Source organism: Anas acuta, chromosome 6 (assembly GCF_963932015.1).
Source record: "Anas acuta chromosome 6, bAnaAcu1.1, whole genome shotgun sequence".
In the NCBI taxonomy this organism is placed as follows: domain Eukaryota; kingdom Metazoa; phylum Chordata; class Aves; order Anseriformes; family Anatidae; genus Anas; species Anas acuta.
The window spans coordinates 21,584,329-21,599,680 of NC_088984.1; the positions used below are offsets into that span (position 1 = coordinate 21,584,329).

At 38.8% G+C, this 15,352-nt stretch overlaps 1 protein-coding gene across 1 annotated transcript in view; it reads left to right on the top strand.

Moving 5' to 3' along the window:
- Positions 1-9,265, top strand: part of RAPGEF4 (Rap guanine nucleotide exchange factor 4) — a 151,237-nt gene extending 141,972 nt beyond the window's left edge. Inside the window, 2 exon segments of the mRNA XM_068686715.1 lie at positions 6,819-6,873; positions 8,422-9,265. Of these exon segments, the coding sequence (XP_068542816.1) occupies positions 6,819-6,873; positions 8,422-8,549 (183 nt within the window). The 3' untranslated portion in view covers positions 8,550-9,265.
- The last annotated feature ends 6,087 nt before the right edge of the window (positions 9,266-15,352 follow it).

A 15,352-nucleotide genomic window follows, 5' to 3' on the forward strand; every position in this document is an offset into this window, starting at 1 on the left:
AATATTTGGGGGAATACAAAGAGATCTCAGGCTTAGCTGGAGCACCTCCAAACCAGGAGGGATGGCAGCTGAATTGCTATAGCCATCTAAGTCACTGACTCCCTGTTCTCCACCTCAGTTGGCCTACTTACACCTCTTGAGGACAAGAGTGATAATTATAATAGCTTAAACAGGTTTGCATCTGGACTGCTGCAGGTCTGCATTTTTCTCCCAAGTCTGCACATGCCCTTATCTTAAAAAATACATTATCTCCAAGGCATGGTTTTACTAGTAGCACCCTAAGGTTTGAAATAAAATTGTATACTGAATAAATAGAGTATCACCTTTTTTGGTAAGTAATCTGAGTTTTCACCATTTCATTTAGGAGGGGAAAGTGGAGATCAATTGTTGTATTTTTGATGCTGTTTATTTTTCAGAGTATCAATATCACATCTCATGTTCCTCCACACGAGAGAATAGGGAACGTTCTCCTCACTCAGTTCTATAAACCTTTCCTTAGTTCTCTACCTAAAAGCTCTTTCTGCTTTTTCTCCAGGCCTTACTACAAGTATATCTTTCGTGGTTTTAATGCTCTTTACTGGCTATTCTGCATGTTTCTATGGTGTTTCTACTGCTTCTCTCAACCCATAGTTCTTCAAAGCAACATGTATTCAGATTCCACCCACATAACTCATTCAAGTCCTAATGTAGACCCGGCAGTTTTTAGCTTTTTGCATATGTCATCAGGTCAAGCAAAGAAGAAAAGCCTACTGTTAAACCTCAGTCACTACCGCCTACTTGTGTAAGGCTTACAACTGTCATATCCACACATAATTGCCAGATATTAACTAGTGAAGACAAGACCACTCAGCCAGATAACTCTCAGATAAATTGTGCTCTCTTTTACATAAGTATGAACTCAAGGTAGCTCTGTGATGTTATTCCGCTCTTTTAAGGAGAAAAGCAGAAACTAGATCTCCTCACAGGAATCATGTCCTGCCACTTGTTATTTCTGCCATTTGTTTTCTACTACATGACATTCTGTTACAAGCAGATGAAGAAAAATTTCTGGGGGAGATTCTTTTACTGATCTATCTAAAAACATCTTCATTCTTTGCAAAATGATTTCCCTGGATCCTAACTTTGATGCTTGCATAAGTTTATGAATAAAAATATCTGGGTAGTTCCCACTGGAGGTGCTGTTTTTCACCAGAGGAGGTGGGTCCCTCCATCTCTCATGTAAGCACAGTGATGAAACCAAGAGCAGCCTCTGGCATCATGTCTGCATTCTCACCACAGAGCTCTGATCCCGACAGCTGATGTGCTGCTGACAACTTTATTCCTGTAACTGGCAGCCAAAAGTAGAAGTTTGATCTAGTGGCATCCCTTCAGCTGAAACAGCGTCCTTTAAATCTTTAATGTTTCCTGATGTTTCTATTATTTATATTAAGTGATGCATCTTGAAACATGCAGGAGCTGTCAGACAGTGTCTGAGCCAGGAGTTTTCTAAGTGCCAGAAACAGTGAGGCCTGGTTTCCTAAACATTTGTGTATCATGGCTGCCTGAGCTCTGCTCAGAGCTTTCCTCGTGGCTGGGGCATGTGTGGTTTCTTCATTGCTGGGGAATTCTGTGTGAATAGGCTTTTGTCATAACGTAGGAACTTGCACTACAGCTTTTTCCCTGAAGGAGACAGAATAAGAGGCCACTTTCATGATCCTTCTCTTCTCCATAGCCATGTATTTTCACAGAAGATTGGTAGGAACTTTATTTCAGTTAAAAACTCAGGGCTTTTTTTTCAAATTGGACAAAGTGATTTAGAGAAGGGGAAAACAGACAGTTTGATGTTACACCGCATTAGCCTTTTTTTTTAAAAAAAAAAAAAACAACAAACAAACTCAAGCTATAAAGGAAAGGAACCAAGTCAATTTTTTCCTGCTGTACTTTCCTATAAATAAGTCTTTTCGGAGGTGTAGTGGCAGAACTGTGTTAGTAACGCTACAGAGCGTTACTGAGTTTTACCTGCTGCTACCTTTGTAACTGCCTGCTCCTTCTTCCCTTTCCCCATCTCCTTATCCCCACGGATGCCTCTTATTCAGAGGAGACTGTGAGGAGTAGGAGGGCAAGGAAAGCTAGCCAGGGAAGAGAACACCACGTGTGGTAGAGCCACAGCTATGTGTAAACAGGGAAGTTTGTAGGCTGACCCATTTACTCTGTACAAGATGTGGGCAAGCAATATTTAATGTGTCAGAAATATGTACGCTCTTTGTATTTACCTGTGCACTTTGCTATGTCACTTCATTGCATGAAGCAGGGAGGCAGGTTAGGGGGGAGAGTGTGGAATGGTGGAAACTAGAATTTCGCCTTAAAATCCAGCCTGGAACATGTTACGCTTTTGTCAGTAAGTAGACAGAAAACTAAATTACTGGTATTAGCAGTGAAAGTGTTTGGTTAAAAGGCTTTGTCTTCAGTACCAAACAAGACATGCTTTTAGAGCAATATTGAAGTTCTTTTACTTATCTCACTGTAACAAACTGATAAAGAGAAGCTGTTTCCACCATGATGTTGCTCAGATGTGCCTTATAGGTTGGTACATATTTCTTGACCTTGTGTGGTAAAAACTATCTGCATCTTTTCTCCGCTAGTGAATTGGTAGTAGCCATTAATTATGCACATTGCTTTAGAAAACCCATATTTTAAAAATTGAAAACACAGATGTCATAGAGGAACAAGGAATAAACAGAAGTTTTTAAAATGCTGCATTTGTAGTTTGTCAGGTTGAGAACGTTTTGTGATCTGCAAGCAGGTGAAAGAATGGTAAAAGATGGCAGTAAATAGCAAACACAGTTTGTGATCTGGAATACACATTTGACTTTTAGCTCTCATCAGGTGGAGGAGAACCTTCAAAACTGTCAGTTGTATTAGTTCCTGTAAACTGTATGATTTTACACATACAAGACAACCTGCAAACTGCACTTTTTTCTCTACTTCAGCAGAATAATCTTGCACTCAAACTGCCACTAATGAATTTTGAATTCACAGAAAGATACGCACTTACTTCGGAACTTACCAGTGTCATTTCTCAAATCATCAGACAGCCTGAACAAAGATCACTTTCCATGGCACCATCTCCACATAGCTGTACCATGCAGCATGTCTCAGAAGCGACACCTGTAGAGGGAGCAGATGTCACAAATGAGCTCTGAAACTGCTGACCTGCCATGGCAGCACAAGACAGTGCCATGATGCTGGTCACTGATTCTTCTTTTTGTCAAACCTCTTCACCCTTCAGGTGTGAAATGAGGATTAGAGAATCTGTGCATATTGGTTTTCGGGTTTTGTGGAGATGAACAAAAGGGAATTCACACTCTGATCCTTATGCAAAAAAGGGCAAACATTCTTTCATTTTTGGAACATAAAGATTATGCAAAAAGTGTGTGACTAAAGCCCTTAGTAGTTTTCTATGGCATATATGAATATTTATAACATTTTAAAGCCTCAGTTTGGAATGGATTAGAAGATAATGTGCTGGCCTGCTGCCACCATTCCAGACTGCGTAAAACTTGAAAGGGTATTGTTGTGTATATATATAGCATGCTAGTAGTTGCAGTTGCTTGTTATATTATGCAGTTGGTTCTATTTCAGAAAGATACATATTTAGGTTTGTATGGCTTCTTCGTAATGGTCTGTCTTAGCACAGTGAGTAAACAGAGGTTAATTTTTTCAGGTAGAGGTAATCCTCTATTTGAAGAAATAGGAGGATATAATAAGATGAAATAAGGAGTTGGCAACTGAACTTCTGTTTGACCATTTTCTCTACATGTTTCCAGTTTTCTTGCATCAAAAGAAGAGAATCCAACTTAATCTGCATGATTCAGGGAGGGAAATTCGTTTTCGCTTCATGTGCTGTTATTCCATCCAATTCACACCTTCTGAAGAGGAACTCTTTGGGACTTATATTAGAAAGTACAATAGCCCTTGCAAAAAGTAATGTGAAAGGAGCTCTTCAAGGATGCATAATGCTCCAGAATCTCCCCACTGGGTTGTGATGTTCTTTTCTGGTCAAAGATTCTCCATTTATTCTGTATTAACACCCACTTCCTTATTCCTTTGTGTTTCATCATTGCCAGCATACTTCTGAATGCACAGATTGAATGAGATTATCCTCAGGAATAGGCAAACTCCTTAAAATGAAACCTTTCAGCCAACTGAAGAAAAACAGGCAGTTCAACCCTTAACCAGAAGTCAGACAAGTTCATTGCCACTTCTGTTCTCCTTGCCTGGAACAGTCCGTATAATGAGAAATTTGGAAACAGTGAGAACTTTTTTAAACCTTTACTACACTCATTTGTCCTTCAGTCCAGTACAGCATTACAATACCTATTCTGAATGCTATGCTTTTTCAAGAACAAATTTCCCACATAAAGAAAACAAAGAGTAAAATGATTCAGCAGAACAGTCATTTTTGCAAAATCTTAATTTTTCATTTAAGAAACTTAATACTAAACTAATCAAACACTGAGCATACAGTGTAGCTTCAAAGATGGTTGTAAAATGAGGCTTTAAAACCTAAAAATTTACCGATATGAAAAATTAGGGTGTATATTGACAGCCTGTTTAGAAAACACATCAAGCAGCACCAGCAGTCTCCATAAAAATGAAGTGTTCTTAGGAAAGCTACCCTTTAAGTCAGACACTCTTGGCACTTCATCAGGTTAGCTGGTCCAATTCAACTTCATGATCTTTCCTTGAAATAGTTATTTTAGAGGAGTATTTTCTGAAATTATGTGAGTCAAAACAGCAGCAGCAACACATAACAGTCAGAGACAAATACGAATCTACAGAGTTATGAAACGTTCATGTTTTCATGTTCATGTTGTTTTGATTGTCATTTTGATTGGGTTAGACTTGAAGAACCAATGCTAATATGCAGTGCATTCTGTCTCAATCCAATATTATAGTGGGTGCTTATCTTTGAGTATTTAAGAGGTTCCATCAAAGTCAATGGGGCTTATTCGCATGCTTAATGCTAAGCACATATGAGAATGTTTGCAAGGTAAGTGCCTTAGAAAGTCTGTTTATTAATAATGAAGAGATATGAAAATTAACATAGTATAAAAATGACTCTTACGTGAAATCTACTTATTTTCCACATGTTAATCCATGTGACTTTAGGAACAATATAAGCAGACTCATCTGAATTCCTGTGATCTTTTGGAAATTTGCATTTTAGAATTAAAATACTTCTATATCACTTTCAGAGTGACTACATTTCATTTGATTATACAACGTATAATCCACAAAAACATGGTATGTGTATCAGCAGTATTTCTAAAGCTGACCAGCAGCCACGATCATTTTGGGGCTTGACAATGTTTAAGGTTATTCAGCATGTATGTTTGTAAGGAATGTCTTACATTGGTGCTATCCATTCCTTGAATGACATAAATAGCTAATTTAATCACTTTCACATAAGATTATAATTGAGTATGAATTTTGAAGAGCATGTACCCTCGGTTTTACTGCTTGCTAGTAAGAAATGTCATTCTGTTGTGTCAATACTTACAACTACCTTGTGAACCTCACACAAAATTTCAAGAAGGTATGAAGCAGCCTGATGAGAGTGTGCTGTGTTAAAACAAGTAATTGTGTTGTAATTGTTTGACCATATTAAAGCACTTAAACAAACATTAGGCTCTGATTTAGCTTTTCCCTCCTCTGCAAACTTAACCTAAGCAAAAGAAACTGAAACAACCATCATCCTTAAAGCAGTGAATAAGTCAAACAGTCTAGCTAAGGGAATTCAGTTTTAGTGATGAAGTTTCAGTTTATTTGATATTGTGAAGAACAGCTAATTCTACTTGGCACCAGTGGGCCTATTACCTGGGTGGTGTCGATCACACAAGCAAGTTAAAATTTTGCAGTCCAGAACTAAATCTGAAATGTTTCACCTCATGACTTGGTTTCCCTTGTTCCTGAAAACTACTGTAAAATAGAATCTGATTTATCAGATAAAATATATTGAATATTATTTTCTTAGCTGAGTGAGTGAAGTGATGTTTTATTTATGGAGGAGTGAGCACAGCCAAAAGCGACCAAAGTAAATTCTGCTTTTTTTGTGAGTTGCCAATAGGAGTATCCACCAAATATGGATCTGCTTGTCATACTGGATTAGATACACATGTACAAGCTATCACGGTCTAACAGGTCTGTTCGATGAAACTTGCCCACAGGGCCACAGTCCTAACTGTGTCCTTCTCACATGTGAATCGAGCAAACTTCCAGAAGGAATTGGTGAATATAGGCCTTCACCTGTTTGTTTGTCTTGTTTGTTTGTTTTGTTTTGTTTTTGTTTTTCCTGTCATTTTCAAGGAGGGCTGCATTTCAAATTCAAACTGATATGAAATATGAAAGCTCTGTAACTGGTGACTATGGTCTAGAAATGCCCTTGTTAGGAACTGATGGTTTTAAAATGAAAAGGTGTTACATACTTCAAGTCATTGTACATGATATTCCTTTTACCTTTTAATATGGGAAGATGGTATCAAAGAAATGCACATTGAAGGGGATGATTTTCATTTTTAGTTAAGGCCTTTTATAGCATCCAAGCAAGGGAAAGGGTTCTCTGAGTGCATGTAAATTACACTCATGCTCATTTAAAGCCTGTGTAAATGCAAATCACACCCTACATATGAGGGTATCAGCATTAAAATTATATTTTCATTCATATGACTGCTTTTATTGGCATATGTCTTCACACTCAGGCACAGTTAGGTGCTTCGTTTAAATGATGATGAAATACAGTGCTTGTTCCCTGATTGCATCCCATCTTTTCTTTCCAGCGCATGATTGCCAACACTGTCAGGACGGTGAAATTCTGCCGAAGCCAATCTTTCAGTAAGTGTATTACAACATCTGCACAGTCAGCATTATCATCAGTAGCTACAGTAATTGCAACTAATTCTGTGTGTAACAGAACTGAAAAGTGTGGTTTCCAGTGAATCTTCCCTGTTTGGATCCTCCAGTGTTTCACTTGGGTGAACCATCCTTCAGGAAGCTCTAATAAGCTCTTTCTCTTCCATCTCTATTCAAAGAATGTGAAGGAGCTATGTATCTGTGAGGTCTCTACACAGCCATCAAATTAATATAGGTTGAAATTAGCCACTGGGCTCAGTAGTGGTTGAAGTGAGGCCAGCAGACAGAAGCACACAGGTAAATGCAAGATGCTTCCTTGCACAAACCCTGTTTTTATAGGAAACCAGGCCGGAAACATGACATTATAGGTGATGTAACTGCCTAAGGTGATGAACTGAAAACCTGTTTGTCAGTATAATTATCAGAATTTACGTGTGGCCAGGTATGTAGACAGCACGGTGTGATCAAACAGGCTTGCTCCGCAGGTCTCGTCCCATCTCAGTGCACTCTGAGACCCAGTCCACACTGGCACTGCATTCCCCAGTGCTTCATTCACTTTGCCTTACAGCAGCCTTCCTCCTTCTCAAAGAACAGAATAAATAGTGTAAAAAAAAAATTTTTTTTTTTTAATTTTTCTTTTCATCTGGGTCAAGGCTTAACTCTAGAATATCAAGTTAAGGGAGTTGTTCTTTTTCTCCAGCTACAAGGTTTTTCTGGCTATGCGTCTTTTAATTTCAATGTATTGAGCACTAGTGAGATCTCCACATATAAATTACTTAGAAATTGAAGTGGATTTTCACTATATGTGATATAACAAAATGTCAGTAGATGTACCGTGTCTAAGTCCTCTTTTTTGTGTGTGTGTGCGCATTTATACAGTAGATGCTTCAGTGTCTTTCACTTGAAGAAATTTTTTAAGTTACCTATCATGTATTTCATTGAATTGTAGGCTGTGCACTTGGAGGCTGAAGATACTCAATCTGAAGTCAGTGGTATTTCATAGTTGTTGTGGGAGGAGATATAAGGCAGTTACACTAAGTACTGTAAACAGGTAGTAAACTTAGTCTTGAATGGGGCAAGCCACTAAGCAATACAGTGTTATACAAATATTTAATACTGAGATAGAAATGGAAATATTTCATGAAAGGAGGCTTAAATCAATTATATATTTTTGTACCAGTGTGAACACTGCTGGTTCAAAAGCAGATAGCAAGCTTTAAATCATGCTAGTTAGCTGTAGAATTTATAGCTATTGACTGGTAAGGTGATGTATAAAACTGCAACCAAGGGCCATCAATTTGAGCAAATGTAGCCAAGGATATCTGGGAGGAAAAGTTAATTTGTGGGGGCAGTAACCAGAAAGACTATCAGATATGAAGGAAAGGTTTCAAAGAGAGAGATTTCTAAATATTTTCTTTTTAACTCACCAGGATCTGGTGTTTCCTGTGACAGCTTGTAATGAGTTATGCATTCTGTTCAGGCATTTGTTCGTTTAAGTGTATCAATCCTACATCATTTCTCTTTCACCAGATCCTGACGCAGCCCTAACTAATAAGAACCATCAGGATGTTCGGAGCTATGTGCGGCAATTAAATGTGATTGACAACCAGAGAACTTTATCACAGATGTCTCACCGACTAGAGCCGCGTCGGGCATAAACATTTGAGGCAATGATGAGAAATGATCTTTTATCCTGTCAAGGTCACTTGTTAAGAACTTCACTTTCTCCGCTACTGCACTGCCACTGCGAAAATAAGCAAAAACATATTCTTAAGGTCTCAGGCAATGTACAATGTACCAGCCTGTCAGAGAGCTTTGGCTGAGGAAGAATATATGCACTGTAGCTCTAAAGGTGGCCATATTGTGTAATTTAAATTCATTTTAACGTGTAGTAAAGACTTCTCATATGGAAAAAAAATGCAAAAAAGATGAAATAGTGAAAAATGCACAAAAAGCTTCTTACAATTTTAAGGGTGACAGTGTTTTTCTCTCTAGCTAAAAATTTATATTTCATGATTTATTGTTTAGGTCAGGACAAACACTGATTATCGGTTTTGCTTGCCCGGCTACTGTTGACCTCAGTATAAGATGTGCGTAAGCATCTGATGAAAGTGTAACTTCAAGAGAGGTCCAAGGTACAACGCCATTCAGAGAACAATTTAAAATATTTCCATTTGAAATAGAACAGATACTAAGAAAAATTTCTAATCTTACTCATACTGCCTAGTACTGCAAGCAGTGTGGCCATTTCAGAAAACTGACAGGACTGAAAATATTGTGAATGATAAATAGATTACTCTGTGTTTACATTTTACTTCTTTTTTTAACTATCAGGTTTTTACAAAATTCCATTATGAATTATTAAGATTGTCAAGATCAATAGCATAAAGGTAGCAAAAGACTGGTTCAAAAAGAGCACAATATGCACAAACAGATTTCAAGAGAATAGTTTCCTGGACATTAAAACCTTCAAGTTCAGCTATAATTAATTCTAGCTGGTTAACACATATTTTCTGGTCTTAAGCATTTACAACTATCTTAATTTTCAGCCAATTGTTTTGCACTTTCAATAGACTGTAAATAAATGTTAATTCATTATGTTCTAGAGTATTTATTTATGTAATAGCTATTGTGCAAAAATAATTACATTTTATTTATTTTCTTTAGCATGTTATGAAGTGCAGCTTTTGTCTTTATATTTTGTGTGCATTTCACATGTAGGAACCGTGTGATGTATGTTTTCTGTAAATAACATACAGTACCTTATTAAATGTAATTGCTGGAAAGGTTTAGTCGCTGGCCTTATTTGCACTTTCAGCCTCATTTCTGCATAAATCCCAATGCTGCTAGTTGGCAGACACAGTAAACTTCACTTGTCTCTTGTTGGCCTTGAAACTGCGTTTAGCCTACATCCATTTTGGTACAGATGGCCAACATAAACCCAGCCAGATCCACCCCTGCCGCGGGAGGTGGCAGTCTGGCAGTGCTGCAGCACTACAGTTTTACTAGCCACTTTCTTTAGAGTTTCCTGACGCTCCCATGTAAAGACAGAAACCATTTACATTGGAAAGGTTTAAATGAAGAAGTGATGTATTCGTAATTTCATTTATCTGACTAATTTGTCTGCCTCATTCATAGATGTGAACATGCCAAGGTACCTATCTTGGACAGGATTTTACCTCAAGCTGGGGCCTCGGCTAATGTGGTGCTTGAGAGGCCTCTGGCTTCTGCCCCCTCAGGGCAGTACATGGGGTCCCGGAGCCATGAGGTGATTCGGCATCTGCCTTTCCCGCCAAAATCCTTCTAGCTGTATTGCTGCCGTGCAGGCAGTTATGGGGCCAAGTGGGTGCCCACGGAGTGGTGATGTTTGCATGGCAAAAGTCTTCCTATCACATTCACACCAGCTCTGCTCAGGGAAGTTGGATGTCATAAAGCTAATTAAGCCTGAAATTAGAAGTTGCAATGATTACTTCATAATTAAGTTTCAGAGATGACCTCATTGATACATTCTGTGTTTCTGCTCAGATGCAGAGTATATTTTTTTGGAGTTGACCAGGGTTGTGTGGAGTCCAAATACACATAAAATTTTTATTTATTTATAAAAACAGTTTAATCCTATTAGTCAAAACATAAATTCTGCAAAAGCTGAAGGTCACCAGGGAAACGCTGACACATTAGACCACTAGCTGTTCTGTACCTGCATTCTGCAAAGGAAAGAATTACACAGTTAAGAAATATTCTGCAGCATGATGACATAATTTATTTTAGCTTTGCTGTCTGACTAGAAGTTCAAGATGATTCAGAGGAAAACCAGCCAAATACAAAGACAAATTTCTGTCTTATTATTTCAAGTGAGAAATATTTCTTATTTCTCTTTGTACTGCCCTGTGAGTATACTTCATATAGCTTTCTTAGATGCAGAACCTTCTCAGAAGCAAAGTATGCGTTAGAATAAACCATAGAGAGAGAATTAATTTGTAAGATGTTATTATCTTTACAATCAATTCATAACATTTGTGAGTTCATGATTTTATTTGTTCCAGATTTATTCCTATTGTTTGGACTTTCATTTATTTCTGTGTTAACTGGTTTATAAAGCTGCCAAGTTTCAGATTGGCTCTGCACATAGGCTGATTCTTCATCTGTTTAATATGTTTTTATCCCTTTTATTTACTCTTTATTCCTTAGAACCTCTAACTGTTTCACGTATTTGTTGCCAAACAGTCTCTATCACGTAGATACATCCCAGTGACACAGAGTTTTTATGGTGTTTCCGTATCAACAAATGAATGCAGTTTACCTATCTCAATGAAACTGCTATCTGGCATTTTTAAATTTTCCAATAAAGGGTGCTGTATAAATAACAAGTGTTGCTATCTGTGCATATAACTCAGTCAAGTGGCTCAGATAGTTGCTATGGTGCTGATCACAGTCTACATACCTAGAGATTAAATGAATAAAACTACCTTCTGGCTCTGGGATCCGTACGGGGCTCCTCTCGCTCCCTTTGTTGACTTTACAACGGGAAGGCAGCTGTTGATCCATTGGTCTTGCAGCCTGAAGCCTAAGTGACTGTCGCAATAGCGTGAAGAATGAATAGGAACTCAGGAAACATTGAAATGTCAAAACGCCAATACCACCTTCATCCTGTGCCTGCAGCCACAGGTCACAACTGGAAGCTAAGGGATTCCCCTTTCCCACTTGCCAGCCCTAGGGTGAGGCACTGTGCCCACGTGGCCAAGCAGAAGAGGCACGGGCAGCCTCCGGGGCTGCACCACTGATGATCTATGCTGCTTTAGTTTCAGCGTGCCGCTTGGCCAGATTTCAGCCCGTGCCAACTCACACTGCAGGAGAGTGTCCAGGCACTATCTGGGGGAAGCATGCACCATCACCCCCCACTGCTGGGGACCAGTGAGGTTGTAGATCTTGCAGAGCTGGGATGGTGACACCTTGGGCATTTGGGAAAAAGTGGGACCCTATCACAGACAGCTTTTAGCTAAAGCAGCAGTACAGAGCACAAACAAACAACTCTTCTAAGGGCTACATGGCCTAAAGAGTCACAAGATCAATTTCTCCCCTCCCCGGCATGTTTCCCTGTTGTAGTTTTGTTAGGATTTGTTGCTCTTCTCCATGCCCAGCCTTGGTGCTGGTCTTCACTAGGTAGAGCCACGGAACAAAGGGTAAATCCAAGGAGGCTGAGCCCAGCATACCAGGAAGCTATTGCTGTTTGGTATAGGCAGGATCCAGACACCTTGTTCTAACCTGATCAGCTGTAAAGACAAGTAAGTGCCAGACAAAAGAGTTCAAATGTATTTGCAGGGCTCCTACACATGGAGGGTTTGTTTTTTTTCCTCCTAAGGAAAATGCTGTGAAGGCGCACAGCCACTGCAGACCGAGTACAAAGAGAGAGACAGAGACAAAAAAAAATCCCTCTTTTCAAAGAGACAGTGGCAAAACAAGCTTTTAAATACAAGAAGTTTAAATACAATTTAGAAATCTTACAAAATAAGTCAGAAAGAAATCAAAAGGTTTAACCTGCAGGGGTACCAAAAGAGATAATGAATTTTGCTTCAAAAAAAAAATTTAACAAAATGTAACGGCAGAAAATTATAAGTCTAAATTGTTAACGTAGCTTCTTAGTAAGGTCAACTGCATAATATACAGTACCTTAACCTCTTCCAGCAATTTTTAAACACCATGCAGCTTAAATAGACTACTTCTGAATTCAGCAGTATTTCTTCTGGGAGCTCTGAATGCAAATCAAGAGGTAATAGTGGAAGAAAATTAAAAGATGTGCTATTCCCATTTCATTTTTTGTACTGATAATAAGGAAAGCAGCATAGAGAGTGATATGGCAAAGTGAAACTCTAACTTGAATAGCCTTTCTTTCACTGTTAATCTGAAATGCATTACACCTTGCCTTTTCAAATAATCATAATGTTCTTTACTGTGTCCTGCATTAAAGTTTAGCAGGCACAAGCAGCAGCTGTCACCAGAGGTCAATGCATTAGCAATCAAAGAAAATAATGACCAGATTAAAAAGTTATCATTAAAATTACTAAACCAGAAACTTATCTAGCAGACTAAGTTCAGCTCAGCACAAACACCCAGTGGATCTCTGCCTCCACCCGTTCCTGCCCTTGGCTGGGCTGAGGGAGACCTGGGGAGGCCGGGGGACCCCCAGGCACAGCAGAGGCATCCCCCAGGCACAGGCACTACCCATGCCAGCCAGCACAGCTGTAGGACAAGGGGACTCCCTGACACCGTTAGCAGCTAAATCCTGATTCCCAGCTTCTCCCCATGGCAAGATGCCATGGTCCGTGTGTTAACCAAGCACCTGGGGTGCGTCCTCCTTACTTTTACCTGAGTGCCATCCCACAGCAGGTAAGACTCGATCTTATTTCATCTGCCCAGAGCACTGTTTAGCAAGCAAATGCTGCTCTCACACTGTGCCTAACTAAGGAAATACCTTGCAAGTTCCCAAAGGAACGTGATCCAACCATGGTCTTCTGGTCCTGGTGGCTTATGGCTCCAGTGATGGGGGGACTACTGTGAAAAGGAAGATTCTTGTAATTAAATGGGCAAAAAAAGAAGAGCATGCACTGCTACAAAACCTACCACGTACACCTAACTGCTGAGGGATATTTCACAAAGGGTTGGTTTTTAATAGGCTCGGCAGTCAAAGGTAATTTTTGAATTCAGAATAAACTCAGAAAACTACTTGAAAATGCATAAAGAATGCATAATTACCTAGGCAAATTGGAATATTTTTCTTGGAAACTCCATGTAATGAAAATGTGACACACAGGGGTACTGGTAGAGACTGACCTTTTATTTCCTGGCCCTAATCCATTTGGGTCAGAGTGACAAAAAGCTAAGCCTTTGTCACATGGCAGGGGTCAGCGAGTTGTGTTTAATTTTTTTCCTCTCTTTGCTTTCAAATGCAAATAAAGCACATTACCAATGAAAATAATGATTGTAAATGAATACCTCAATTAAAGTAAATTTACATAAAGATACGTAGGATAGAGGTGGCAGTAGATACTCCAACATCCTACCAGACAATAATCCATTTCTTAATCAACTTCTGTCAATAATCATAAGCTTTCTGCTCTCCATGGTTTCCTCATTATAACACCACCTCTTGTGTTTTTAAATAGTTCTTTCTTCAGATGCTGTCCGAGCCAGCAAGTGAATCCGCTAGCTGCATTTGCCGACTCTTTGTGGTTTTTCACAGGTGTACATTATTTCTGCGCAGGAGTACCCTTGGCAGCATTGTGGCTGTTCTCAGATAACAGAGAGACAGTGTTGCCTCAGGTTTTCTTTAGATGTCCTCATTCTCTGTAGGTCTGACCCTTGAGGGCTGCGGTACTGGCAGGTTGCTGCCGAGCGTCTGTTTGAAATCTAACATTTCCTTCCATTTGTAATTCCTGCCCTAATGTTTCTCCTGTTCTAGCTGTCTGGCATGTAACTCTTTTGTGATGCTCCTGACCAGTTAGCGTGGTTTCCAGAAACTAGTTAGAGGTTTGCACATTGTTTTTTTTTTTTGTTTTTTTTTTTTTTTTTCCCTCGTCACAACTAGCTGTTGTTAATAGTGTGCTAGTTTTGGGGTGGGTGGGTGATCACATTTTTTGAAAATATAGGCAGAGGAACTGAGATGATATAGCTAAACAGATTTATCGAGAATAAGTGCTTTTCTGAGGCAGTCTAATATCTGATATTATGGACATTTTCTAGTCTTATTTTATCATTAAACTCAAAGAGAAAATGATGTGATGTTCAATATACGGATTTGTTTCTAATTAATGTACTCCAGATTAAACAAGCAGCAAAAAATGTAAGCTTGTTGTATATCATTAAAAAGAGCTAATACTCTCTGTCAGTGGTGGCAAAAGTTTTCATGATTTCAGTTGCTGCCTTTACTTTCCAAGAAAAGTAAATGTACTAAATAGTAAGATATTAACTAGAGTTAATAAAGAAAACTAATCAGCTGTTGAACCTTCTGTGTTGACATCTTTCTCTGGTGGTCATTCATGGTGGAATTGTGCCTGCCTCTCCCCAGGCCCACTGCAACCTGGAAAACATCATGGGGGAAATCAAGGCACTGCTGCTTCAGTGGAGCTTGCCGTGGTGTGGACTGGAAAACACAAATGGGCACAGCAACAATAGATTTAGTATAGTTTAAAACAAGGGAAACAGTGTTAAACTGTATTACATTTCAGAGGAAAAAAAAAAAAAAGTGTGGAAATTAGAGCAACAAATTAAATCTATTGGACCACAAAATTTAATATAAGAAGGAGTACTAAGCTATTATATATAATTAAAAACGTGTAATGAAATGGTAACTGAGCAGAGTCCTAGTGATTGGATTACAGCCGAGTATAATGATCAGCTAAAAATTGTGGTGCCAGTAAAAGCCAAGTAAATCATTCTCATAAAACAATCAGGAAATGTATTTCTT